Here is a 13,645-nt window from a genome sequence, read left to right as displayed (position 1 = left end):
TTATTATTTGGTTTTCTATATGCATGTTTTTGTGCACCACAGTGCTGTGAGTGCAATTTCCATAAAGGCCAGAAGAGGGCGTCAGATCCCCTGGGACTTCGGTTACAGATGGTTGTGAGCCTCCAAGTAAGTTCCAGGAACCAAACCCAGAGCCTCTGGAAGAGCAGCCAGTGCTCATAACCTCTGAGCCATGTCTCCAGTCCCTGAAACTGGGCTTAAAGCCATGAAGGAGTAACAGAGACACATTAAGGCTTTAAGCATCATGTGGCAAGGTCAAATCCCTGAGAAAGCCCAGAGGATGATTGATGAAGGTGTAGTCAACTGCAGTAAGGAGCCCAACATTTTGGAGACGCTGGTACCATAAGATGACCACCGAGCACAGCAGCAGGTGTGGAGCCAGCCTGAGGCTGTACGATGTATTATGCATGCTGTTTGGAGTCCAGAAGATCATGAGTCCCAGAAGTCTGACACTGAGCTTCATATTGTTGGACTCTGGTCTAACTGTGCTAACTCTAACTGTGCTTTGGCTCTTCCTTTTTTAAGTAGAAAAAGATGTAACTTATTTTTTATTTATAGGAGTGCAGAGTTCGGGTGGTGGTGGCGCATGCCTTTAATCCCAGCAGGTAGAAGCAGGTGGATCTCTGTGAGTTTGAGGCCAGTCTGGTCTATAGGAGCTAGATCCAGAATAGGCTTCAAAGCTAAGAGAAACCCTGTCTCGAAAAACAAAGAAAGAAAGAAACAAACAACAACAACAAAAAAAGGAGTACAAAGGTGAGCGACTTTGAAGGTATAGTGATGGGGAATCTCTGTCAGCCAAAGAACTTTAAGGGGTGGGACCATGTTAGGACATGACCTTTCAAGTACCCAGAGAAAAATGCCAGGCAGCCCCGGGTTCTCTCTCTCTGTGTGTGGTTCCTGCACTACACAGATGAGCTTGGACTTCTCGTTCCTGTATGATGAATTTGCCCCTTATAATAAAGAAAAATATAATTGATCTATCTTGTAGCTAGCCTGGTATTTCTCAACCTGTGTCCAAAGTGGGGCTCAGGTACCCCGTAGCTCCAGCCAGCCATTGCAAGGCTCCCCGTAGTGCATTTGGGTAGGATCCCTATGTGCTGGTAGTGTCTCGGAGCTGCTCTGGGTCCCCAGACACCTGCAGCACAGCTGTCTTGTGGGTCCAGCTTTCCCGACACACGGTGGAAGCTCAGGCGAGGCGCAGGCTTTAATGCTTGGATCAGAATTAAGGAACCAGAAAAGAGAATTAAATCATATATTAGGGTTAAACAGGGTCAGAGAGAATCCTTTAGTGACTTTTTACAAAGATTAACTAAGGCTGTACAAATAGGAGTAACAGACTGAGAAGTTAGACGTATTAATTGAATCTTTGGCTTTTGAGAATGCCAACTTATAATTCAAAATGATCCTTGGGCCTTTAAAAGTCAAACCAATACCAACAGATGAATGGATCTTACATACAATAAATGTTGAGACATTTGACTAGAGTACTGAAGCTTGGGTACGAGAAGCAATTTCCAACGGTATGGGAGACACCAAAATGCCAAATGTTTTAATTGTGGTAGAACAGGACATCTGAGAAGAGATTGTAGACAAGGAATTCCTAGGAATAATATCTCCTCTGGGAAAGATATTATAAGGTATTATAGACAAAGGTCACCAGCCATTCAGGCTGCACAAGAACACAAAGCAACTGATAAACCTTCAAAGGTACTAATGGTTAACTGAAAAACCAATATGGGTTAAACAGTGGCCTTTAACAGAAGAAAAGCTGCAGGCTTTAGAACAGCTGGTACAGGAGCAACTAGATGCTCACCATATTAAAAAATATACCAGCCCTTGGAATTCTCCTATATTTGTTGTTAAAAAGAAATCTGAAAAATGGAAAATGGTTACAGATCTAGAGCTACCAAAGGTTATTCAACCTATGGGCCCTCTACAATTGGGAATTCCTATGCCTTCTCTATTACCAAAGGGATGGCCTCTCATAGTTACTGAAGGATTGTTTCTTCACTATACCTTTACAAGAAAAGAATAAAGAAAAATTTGTCTTCAAAGTGCCTACTTATAATAATTCTCAGCCTGCTAGGAGATACCAATAGATTATCCTCCCATAGGGAATGCTCAATAGCCCTACCCTGTGCCAATACTTTGTCAGTCAGCCATTAAAAATAATATGTAAGCAATTTCCTAAGTCTATAATCTACCATTACATGGATGACATTTTGTTATCTGATTCAAACGCAGATACTTTAAAAAGAATTTTTTTTTGGGGGGGGGGGAGGTTAAAGACAGGGTTTCTCTGTAGCTTTGGAGCCTGTCCTGGAACTAGCTCTTGTAGACCAGGCTGACCTCGAACTCACAGAGATCCGCCTGCCTCTGCCTTCTGAGTGCTGGGATTAAAGGCATGCGCCACCACTGCCCAGCAAAAAGAATGTTTTAAAAAGTAAAAAAAAGTTTTGCCTAAGTGGGGATTAGAAATGCTCCTAAAAAGATTCAAAGAGGAGATTCTGTCAATTACCTAGGTCACAAAATAGGTTAAAAAAAATTAGAACACAAAAGGCGCAAATTAGGAGATATTGATTGTGGACTCAATGACTTTCAAAGATTGTTAGGAGATAGTTCCAGTTTACAACTGGCTGTTGAGATAACACCTGATCTAATAATTCATTTAAACAAAACTTTAAATGGTGACAAAGACTTAAATAGTCCCATAATGACAGCTGGAAGTAATTCTAGAAGACGATGTCCCCTTTCCCAATGAAGTTATCCTCAGGGTTGGGGACACTGTTTGGGGTTGATTATTACTTGTATAAGACAGAGAATTGGGGTGAAAACTATGTAGGCTCAGAGATTTAAAAAAGTAAGAGGAAAAATTCATTGGGATAATAGATAATTTAGTGTGAACTTATTCAAACTAATAATAATAACAATAGTGGGTAATAGAGTAAATACTTGTGAGCTATTATTTATGGACAATTTACACTGGTATAGTTTTTTGTATATTGATACAAGTTCATATTATATGTTATTTCTGTTTACAATATTTGTACACCTATGCAAAGTTATTTTGTCAGATTGTATGCATGCATGTTTCTATGTTTAAGATATTTTGTATATTGATACAATTTTTAGTATATATTTTCATATTGCATTATATATTCCTACCTCTGATCAACATATACTTTGTTTACATTTTGAGGTCATTTTCTTCATTTACTGCACAGCTGTTTACAGATTATTTAAGACTTCTGATATGACGTCTTAGTCTTTAAATTTACAGGTATTAAGTATTATAGGTCAATAGAACTCAGGACCTCTGGCAGCCTGGGGTTCGCTCTCTCTCTGTGGTTCCTGCACTATACAGCTGAGCTTCGACTTCTCGTTCTTGTTTTGTGAGTTTGCCCCTTATAATAAAGAAAAATATAATTGGTCTATCTTGTAGCTAGCCTGGTATTTCTCGACTCGAGATAATTCAACAGTATAGTGGCCTTGTATTTTTCTTTGCTTTTCTTTTTTGGTTTTTCAAGACAGGGTTTCTCTACAGCTTTGGAGCCTGTCCTGGAACTAGCTCTTGTAGATCAGGCTGGCCTTAAACTCACAGATATCCACCTGCTTCTGCTGGTATTAAAGTGCTTGAGCTACCACCACCACCCAGATGGGTTTGGACATTTTAAAGCAGCTTTGAACTTTAAAAGAAACTTCAGATATTTTAACTGAACTTTTTTGTTTTGTTTTTTCAAGACAGGGTTCTCTGTGTAACATCTTTGGCTGTCATGGAACTCACTTTGTAGACCAGGTTGGCTTCGAACTCACACAGACCTCTGTGAGTTCGAGGCTAGCCTTGTTTCCAAATGAGTTCCAGAATAGCCAGGGCTGTTAGACAGAGAAACCCTGTCTCAAGAAAAAAACAAAAAAACAAAGTTGGAATGTTTCACATTGTGGTATTAATATGAAATCTTAGGGATGAACAAGAAAGAAAAGGTTATAGTTTAATAGTAATATGTTTATGTGTCAGGTTGACAAAGAGTCAATAATTATGTTTAGGTTTTTTGTTAACTTGACACAAGTTAGAGTCACCTGAGAGGTGAGAACCACAATTGAGAAAATGCTTCCATAATGTCAGCAAACCTATAGGGCATTTTCTTTTCTCTTCTTTTCTTTTTTAAGATTTATTTATTTATTATGTATACAATGTTCTGCCTGCATGTATGCCTGCAGGTCAGAAGAGGGCTCCAGATTTCATTACAGATGGTTGTGAGCCACCGCATGGTTGACAGGAATTAAACTCATGACCTTTGGAAGAGCAGGCAGTACTCTTAACCACTGAGCTATCTCTTTAGCCCAAGGGCATTTTCTTAATTGATGATTGAAGGCCCAGTTCATTTGTGGATAGTGCCACTTCTGGGTATGTGGTCCTGGGTATATAAGAAAACAAACTGAGCAAGCCAGGAGGAAACAAACTAATAAGAAGTGTTCCTCCATGGCTTTTGCTACAATTCCTACCTCTAGGATTATGCTTTGACTTCATTCTATGATGGACTGTGATAGGAACTTTAAGATAAAATAAACCCTACTTCCCAGTTGCTTTTGGTCATGGTGTTTTGGCCCAGCACTAAACACCTGAACTGAGACACAGACCATTTTGAGATATCAAAGGTAAATGTACACTGTAAGAACATTTAACAAAATTAAGGCATTATTGTTTATATTTTATGTGTGATAATGGTATTGTGGTTATAACTATAAAAGACGTTTCATTTTTCATCTGTATATCTCATCTCATCTGATATCTGTAATTTTCTTCAAAACAATCTGATGAGATTGAAAATAAGAAGGTTCAAGCCAGGTGGTGGTGGAATCTACCTTTAATCCCAGCCCTTACTCTACGAGTTTGAGGCCAGTCTGGTATATAGAGCAAGTTCCAGGACAGCTAAGGCAACACAGAGAAACTCTAACTCAAAAAAACAAAAAACAAAAACAAAACAAAAACAAAAAAGAAGAAAGAAAAAAAGAAAAGGAGAATCAGAAAAAATACTGGCCTCTAACAGTCCTGTCTCTGGGTCAGTCTATTCTTTCAGGAAAGCTCAACCTGCTTGCCAACCCTAGGAACAGATCAACTCCTGGGTGACTGGCAACAAATTTTGGTAGAGCAATACGAGGGACTGTCGAAATGAAGCAGGTAAGAAAAGATGAACACAACTTATGTATACATGAGAAAAGCAATTTGTAATACTCACTATGATACTGTTATATGAAAATTAACAACTATGTGCTATCTACTGAAAAAGCAGTTATTGCAAAGAGTACAGAACCTAAATATTTCAGTCTTAACCTGAATTCCACATAAATGTGTTACATGTTTGTCAGCACAATACAAACTTTTAAGAAGTTCATTTCATTTCACTCTAATGCAGTAGGCACTAGAAAGGAAGAAAAGGGAAAGTAAAATTTTAAAGAAAATCTGAAAGTGGCAAAAGAATATGATCAGGCTACAGTAGTAAATTAAGAGATTCACAAACCCATCCATTGGGCTGCAAGGTCTAGGCACAAGAGGTCTCTCTGAAACTCACAGTGGACACCCGACACAGCACCTTTCTTGTACTAGGGCATCTGCTCACGTTCCTTCCCTACATTACTGCCACCACGATTATACACAGAAGTGGGAAGGGGATATGTATGCACACACACATACATATATACACATACACATAGCTATGGCACTGTCACTCTTCACTTCTGCTGTTTGACAAATAAGAGATAAGACAGTCCTCTGGAGACCCAGGACTCAAGACATAGACAACATATACGTCTGTTTGCTAAATGGATAGTTGATGGGATTAAACAATTATGGTTAATATTAAAAAGAAAAAAGTCCTTATAATTTAGACACACCAGACTATTTACACAAGAAATTAGGTGTAAATGAGGTGAGGAGATAGATGCTGAACACAGCAGGAGGGACAAGCCACCATTATACTTCCCCTATTTACATCCACACTTTACTCTATTTATTTATTTTGGTTTTTTGAGACAGGGTTTCTCAGTGTAGCCCTAACTGTCCTGGAACTCGCTCTATAAACTAGACTGGCCTTAAATTCACTCCTGAGTTCTGGGATTAAATGTGTGCACCACTACCACCTGGTTTCAAATCAACATTTTAAATATAAGGTTAAACGTTTAAGTGTTGTGGACTATTATTTTAAGGTGTGTTATGTTTGTTTATGCTGTGGAATATTTGTTTAATGACGCAAAAATGTGTTGCATTCTTTTATCTTGCATTTGTTTAACTCTGTGAAGCTGTGTTACTTTGCCTGTCTAAATACCTAATTAGTCTAATAAAGAATAGCCAATAGCAAGGCAGGTGAAAGGATAGGCGGGGCTGACAGGTAGAGAAAATAAATAGGAGGAGAGATCCAGAAGCAAGAAAAGAGGGGGAGAGAGGACACCAGGGGGGTCAACCATTCAGCTACACAGCAAGTCACAGAGTAAGAAGTAAAGAAAGGTACATAGAATAGAGAAAGATAAAAGCCCAGAGGAAAAGGTAGATGGGGTAAGAAAAGCTGGTTAGAAGCAAGCCAAGCTAAGGCTGGGCAATCATAAGTAAGAAAATGCTTCTGTGTGATTTATTTGGGAGCTGAGTGGCGGGTCCCCAAAGAGTAAGACCCAAAGAGCCAAAAGATTAAAACAACTAACTACAATAAGGTAGGAGAAGGACAGTGTTACAGCTGAAATGCTAATTCGTTTTCCCACAAAAGTCCAATTCTAATTAATTAGTTAATTAATTAATCAGTGAGCTGAACATTATCTTTTGTTTACTTTGAAGCAATCAATCATTATTCTGATCACACAGACAGGCTACTCATAAAGACTTCAAAATGTAGATGTCTCCGGCCCCTCCACAGTGAAGGCATGTTATAGGACTTCACGTTGATCTGGGGCTTGCAAAGCACCCAGTAAGGACAAGAAGTACTGCTTATTCCAGAGCTGGCTACAAAACCTCTTTGGAAAGTCACTTCGCTTAAACAACAGTTCACATATCAGCCACTTATACTGTTCATCTGTGGTCTGTTAAGCAAACAAAATACTGTCTCAAGAGCCTGGTGACAGTTTCACAGTGGCAGCAGTGATTGTTCAATGCATTTGGCTTCACCTATCATTACCTGTTCAGTTTTCCTTGCAATAAGATTGCCAATGGTCTTGCTGAAAAAACTGGCAAGCAGTGGGTTGAGTGGTGGCTCCTGATCCAGGAAGTCATACAGAAGGTTCAGCAGACTCTCGTCCTCGCCTAGTCTGTCGCTGATCTGTGGCACATCACAAGTCAGAAGCTCACAGGCTGTGTTTGGATATCTAAAAGGGCACAGTTCAAGCACTGGAGGTGAAATTAGACTTCTCCAACTTTTAGGAAGCAGACACGTCATGGCTGGAGAGAGAGCTCAATGGTTAAGAGGATGTATTGCTCTTTCAGAAAACCTGAGTTCAACTCCCAGTGCCCATATCTGGTGGTGGAGCCACCTGTAACTAGCCTCTAGGTACCCACAAACATGGGTACCTAGACACACATACTCATACAGACACACACATACACACAACTAAAAATAAACACACTTTTAAAGAAAGGAAGCAGAACCATATGATAAGAGCAAATTACTAAACAGGCCTGTAGCAACTGGAATTTAATTATTGGAACTCAAAGTTCTTAACATATCTTTTATAGGCCATCTATCCTGTTCTCTAATATTCTAAATTTTCTGACTCTACTTCCATTCTACAAATAACTTTTAATTTTTTTTAAAACAGGATTTCATGTAGCCTGGACTGGCCTCAAATTCACTACGTAGATGAGGATGGCTTTATCCTCCTGCCTTTACTTCCTAAACCTGGGATTACAGGCGTGCACCAGCACACCAGACTTAAATAATCTTTCTTTTTCTCCTGGATTCTTTCTTCATGATCATCTGCCAGGCTTCTCCCTGCTGACTGTCAGTAAGGCTAAGTCCCAGTCATGTTCATGTTTCTCCTTAGGAAATTGCCCTTCCTCTTCTCCCCGCTTCCTGTGTAAGCACAGAGCAAAACTGTTCTACACTAAGAAATATCATGTCTGCAGCTATGAAACAGTATCATCAGTGAGACATCATATAAGTAATTTACTATTAAGAAATGCTAGTATGGGAGCTGGAGAGGTGGCTCAGAGGTTAGGAGCACTAGCTGCTCTTCCAGAGGCCCTGAGTTCAATTCCCAGCAACCACACAGTGGCTCACAAGCATCTATAATGAGATTTGATACCCTCTTCTGGTGTGTAGGCATACACGAAAAAGAAAGAAATGCTAGTATGTGAAAATATACTCTTCATTTAATGAAAATGACTACAGACAAGATAACCCCTCCTAGCCCATTATGTGTGATTCCATGCAATCACTGATTCTTCTTTAGCAGCTGGCCCACACAGGATAGAAGACAACAAATGCCCCCAGAAACAATTATGCACTGATTGTGGGTACTCTCTCTCTCAGCCCGACAAAAAGGAGCAACCTTCAGAGCCATAACGAGCTGTCACTCATGCAGACCCAGCAGGACTTGCAAGACAAGTGGGCCTTTGGACATGAGAATAGTATGGGCAGTGTTCAGGGCCCCATAGGCTGAGTGCAGGAGGAGCCTAAGGGTTAAGTCTGTTCTGGGATTGCTCCTTCCTGGCTAACCTCTCTGATTTTCAATGTCTTTGTCTGTGAAGTGGGGCAGCCAGGGCCCCACCTCATGGGATGGCTGTAGCCCCGCACAAGTGTTTAGTGTAGAGGATCATACATGACCAATTGAGGGCAGGGAGACCACAGAGAGCAGCAGAAGAAGGTTAGGTCAGCAGCAGTGAAAGCCACAGTGATGCTCTACCAGACACAACACGCTGTGGCAGTGCAAGAAGTCAAATCCTATGGGGGAGGAAGCAAAGGAAAGACTGCGCTCTGAGGGTATTTTCACAGCAGGGAATAACCAACTTGTCCAACAGAGCAGATGGAGCTAAAAGGTACCAATTTTTTTTTTTTTTTAAAGTCAGGGTCTTTCTACAAAGCCCTGGCTGTACTAGAACTTACCATGCAAACCAGGCTAGCCTCAAACTCACAGAGATCCTCCTGCCTCTGCCTCTAAAGTGCTGAGAATAAAGGTGTGGCCACCACGTCTAACCAAAAGAAAACAATTCTACATCTAAGTAGGGCTAGGGTTTTTCCTTTATACATACTTTCTGACAAATAGGCACTGCTCTAGTAGTTTAAAAAACTTACAGGGGCTGGAGAGATGGCTCAGTGGTTAAGCGCATTTCCTGCTCTTCCAAAGGTCCTGAGTTCAATTCCCAGCAACCACATGGTGGCTCACAACCATCTGTAAAGAGGTCTGTCGCCCTCTTCTGGCCTTCAGGCATACACACAGACAGAATATTGTATACATAATAAATAAATAAATAAATATTTTTTTAAAAAACTTACAAAAAGAATAAGAATTTTACTTAAACATGACAAATGACTCATGTGATCTTGTGGATATTCCCTCCTAAGATCCTATTCCAGTAATAGAGAGTTAAGAAGGCAAGAAGAACAGCTGGCTGCAGAAACACTGTAGTAGAGTGTCTGCCCAGTATCCATCATGCAAGAGGCTCTGAAATTAATCCCCAGTGTCACATCTCAGGCATGGGATGGGGGAGAAGAAAAGAGAAGAGGAAATGATTCTGCCTTAGACTAAGCCCAGGGAAAACGGACTCTCAGGTGCTCAGAGAGAAGTTAGGGTAAGGGCTCAAGCTACACAATTCCAGAGATGTATGGCCAGTGTCCTGATTGCTGAGGGCAGGGTGGTCTTGAAACATCTTAGGCTTGAGTTAATTTGTTCTCAGGAAAAGTGAACAAGTCCTGTTACTAATTTAAGAATACTAAATAAAATGGAGAGATAATGGGATGCTGGCTAGAAATGGGAAACTTGGCAAAAAACAAGTTCCCAGCATGCTTACAGGCCTTCATCCCATAGGTAAGAACTAGAAGGAGGGCAGTGGTGGTGCGCGCCTTTAATCCCAGCACTCAGGAGGCAGAGGCAGGAGGATCTTTTTGAGTTCAAGGCCAGCATGGTCTACAAGAGCTTGTTCCAGGACAGGCTCCAAAGCTACAGAGAAACCCTGCCTCAAACACCCCCCCATACACAAAAAAAAAACTAGAAGGATTTTTTTCTAAATGGAATGCTGGGGTAGCAAATGCATAGCTAAAACAGTAAGAGCAAAACCAAGAAAAATGAGGCCAGCAGGGTGGCTGAGCAGTGAGGGTGCTTGCTATGCAAGCCCATTAACCTGAGCTCTGTCTAAAGGTGGATGGAGAGAACTGACTCCACAAAGTTGTCTGTGGTGTGCACACAGCCACGTTCACATACACCATGCACATACGCAAACAAACATTTTGAAGATTTAAAAAATAGGTATTAATTTTCAAAAGTTAATGCTCAATTAGATGCCCAGAAAGAAAACAGAGGAAAAACTAGAGGGGAAAAAGAAATAATGCAAAAAATACTCCACTACACTCAAATCTTTTCATTTTCAATTGAATAGATCCATGAAATGCTTACACAATAAATGGGGAGAAAAACCTGGTGGGCTGGAGGGATGACTCGGTGGTTAGAAGTACTGGCTTCTCATGTAGAGGATCCAGGCTCAGTTCCTAGAATTCACATGATAGTCCCAGACAATCAAGGCCCTCTTTTGATCTCTATGGATATTGCACATACATGGTGCATAGACATACATACAGGTAAAACAGCCATATACATTAAAAAAATCTTTAAAGAAATATACCTGGGGCCAGGTGGTGGTGGCACATGCCCTTAATCCTAGCATGTGGAAGGTAGAGAGAAAGGTCTCTGGGTTCAAGGCCAGTCTGGTCTACAGAGAGAGTTCCAGGGCAGCCAAGGCTACACAGAGAAACCCAGTCTTGAAAAACAAAATAAAAACAAAAAAAAACAAAAACAAAAAAAATCTGGTGTTTGTGTGAATATGTATGTGTAACCCACAAATGAACTGATGAATCTGCTCTGTCCCATTTGCTTGCTTCTATGTATCAGGCTCCTGAGAGACATTTGTTTTCTCATTGCTTTCTCTGCTTTAACTTGGTACCCATGCACTACTAATCTCTCTCAGACTCTGACTCCGCCAGTCTCAAGTCATTGATGCTATTCTGAGAATCCCTGTTTTGACCTAAAAGCCCCTTAACTACACCCTACCTGTCATTTTGTTCTAATTGGTCACCCAAACCAGGAGACATTGTAGAGAAGATGGCAGGTAGTATAGTGATAATGAGAACACAACAGCCTCCAGTTGTGGTCACCCTATCCATAAAGCTGTGGCCCTCAGACAGCAGTTCTTCCTAGAACTGTTTCCCATCATGGGACCCTTGTCAGACTGACTGACTGCCCAGAGGAAGCACTGACAGCCCACCACTCAGACAGACAGACTGACTGCCCAGAGGAAGCACCGACAGCCCACCACTCAGACAGACAGACTGACTGCCCAGAGGAAGCACTGACAGCCCACCACTCAAACAGACAGACTGACTGCCCAGAGGAAGCACTGACAGCCCACCACTGGTTGCTTCATTATCCAGGCCTGCTCTTTTTTCTTCCAAAAGACAAAGGTCAGTAAATATTTGTTGTGAAGGGACAGGTTAAAAAATATTTTTGTTAGGGGGCTGGAGAGATGGCTCTGAGGTTAAGAGCATTGCCTGCTCTTCCCAAAGGTCCTGAGTTCAATTCCCAGCAACCACATGGTGGCTCACAACCATCTGTAATGAGGTCTGGTGCCCTCTTCTGCCCTTCAGGCATACACGCAGACAGAATATTGTATATATAATAAATAAATAAATAAATATTTTTTAAAAATATATATTTTTGTTAGTCTCTTTTGTGACTGGACTCTGATTGCATATAGATTAGTGTGACATGTTCACCACCAAAAGGGTCATCAATATGGGTAGCAAAGTACTCTCCCTTTAACTTTTTTCAAACATTTAAAAATATAAAAGTTGCCAGGTGTGGAGTATATCTGAGATCCTAGCACTTAGAAGATTTTTGGGAGGAGTATTGGAAGTAGATTAGTATGTGCTACACAGTAAGTCTTCGTGTCAGAAGGAAGGAAGGGAGGGAGGGAAGGCAGGAAGAAGAGAGGGAGGAAGGGAGGGAAGGAGGGAGGGAGGGAGGGAGGGAGGGAGGGATAAAGAGCAAATCATGACTTACCCTATGCCAAGACCTTCCTACCATGCATGCATACAGTAGGCTTCCTCATAAGCACCTAGATCTATGTCTGCTGTGTTACTTGTCCCTAGTTCTCCCCAGAAACACTATGGATCATGTGACCTACTCATGGAGCCAAACTTTCTTGGTACACAAAGCATCCTCCCACTCCAGACTCTGCCCTTACACAAAGCTCCAACTGTCTTGTGGTGACACTGTCCCTTCCCTTTTGTCAGCTCCCAACACCCTGGTCAAACTTAAAATATTTTAGGAAAAATTTCTAAAGGTTTAGTACCACTAATGATAATGACATACTCCATCTGAACTGGTCACGCATCATACCTCTAACCTGTTTGCCAGCTCTAATGATGATGTGGTACAACTCTGCAATCTCAGGTACCTAATTATCACGGGGTCTTTCTTTCATCAAATTGTTCCAACATGTGTCGACTTAATATAAACTCAGTTATACCACAGAATGAAAAAAGCACATACACAAGAGATTCAAAACTCTTAAACCTCACAAACCACAACTTCACAACAGCCTCCTCACTTCTCATGTGGTGATGCCCTGTATCTAGTTGGCCTTAGACACTGCCCACAGCCTCCCTAAGCACTACCCAGCGGGCCTGGGAAACAGCCTCAGTACATACTTGAATCGGACCTTCTCTTCCATGTCCAGGGGTGGGTCCTGTGTGATGAGATTTACCAGCTCTTCCATACACTGCTGCCTGCACAGGAAGTCCAGCAACTTCTGGTTCTGAGCCTTACACTCTTGCAGGATGTCATCTTCGTCCATTAACTCTTGCAGTGTCACATGTTCCTTGTCGAGCAGCTTGTCAACATGGGACGTGGTATTCAAGTCAAATTTCCAGAACATGATGGTGGCCACAGAGCTGCAAGTAAGGACAAAAGAGGAGTTCACTCCTCCATACTCTGTTAATCCACCCTCAGCTGGGCTATACCAAAGTCCAAAGAGTTCATACCCAACATACACACAAGCGATCCTGGGGCCTAAGTAACTGCTCATATCTACAGGGCCCTTACGTTCCTCTGACTTACTTCCTCCCCACGCACAGTATCTCCCTCATCTGACCTAGCTCTCCCCTCCCCACAGTGCTTAAGTCCCTAAAGGCTCTCATTTCGATCGTGGCTCTGACGGGCCCACACATCTTTCTCCCAAGTATCAACGCTAAGAATACCTCTCCATCCCAAAAAGTTAACTCAAACCAGAAACCTACCCTCCCGGTGCTTAAACCCTCCTGAGTGAACTGAACACTGGACATGTGTTCCCAGAAGACTCTCAGAGCCGATACTCAGCTAACCAAACTAAGGACAGCCTGTTTTGCTTGAACTTGCCATTTTCTGCAGCCATGTGTCA

At 41.6% G+C, this 13,645-nt stretch overlaps 1 protein-coding gene across 10 annotated transcripts in view; it reads right to left on the bottom strand.

Moving 5' to 3' along the window:
• Positions 1-13,645, bottom strand: part of Ppp6r2 (protein phosphatase 6 regulatory subunit 2) — a 95,707-nt gene that overhangs the window by 42,014 nt on the left and 40,048 nt on the right. For 6 of the 10 annotated variants that reach the window (XM_057792789.1, XM_057792795.1, XM_057792793.1 and 3 more), the window contains 2 exons: positions 12,918-13,160; positions 7,179-7,365 (listed from right to left, as the gene is read on the bottom strand). In XM_057792789.1, coding sequence (XP_057648772.1) covers positions 7,179-7,365; positions 12,918-13,144 — 414 coding nt within the window. In that variant the 5' untranslated portion in view covers positions 13,145-13,160. Of the gene's footprint in view, positions 1-7,178; positions 7,388-12,917; positions 13,161-13,645 lie in introns of those variants that run through there. The other 4 variants (XM_057792794.1, XM_057792798.1, XM_057792797.1 and 1 more) reach the window with 4 other exon arrangements.

Source organism: Chionomys nivalis, chromosome 17 (genome assembly GCF_950005125.1).
Source record: "Chionomys nivalis chromosome 17, mChiNiv1.1, whole genome shotgun sequence".
In the NCBI taxonomy this organism is placed as follows: domain Eukaryota; kingdom Metazoa; phylum Chordata; class Mammalia; order Rodentia; family Cricetidae; genus Chionomys; species Chionomys nivalis.
This window is presented reverse-complemented; position numbering and strand designations above follow the sequence as displayed.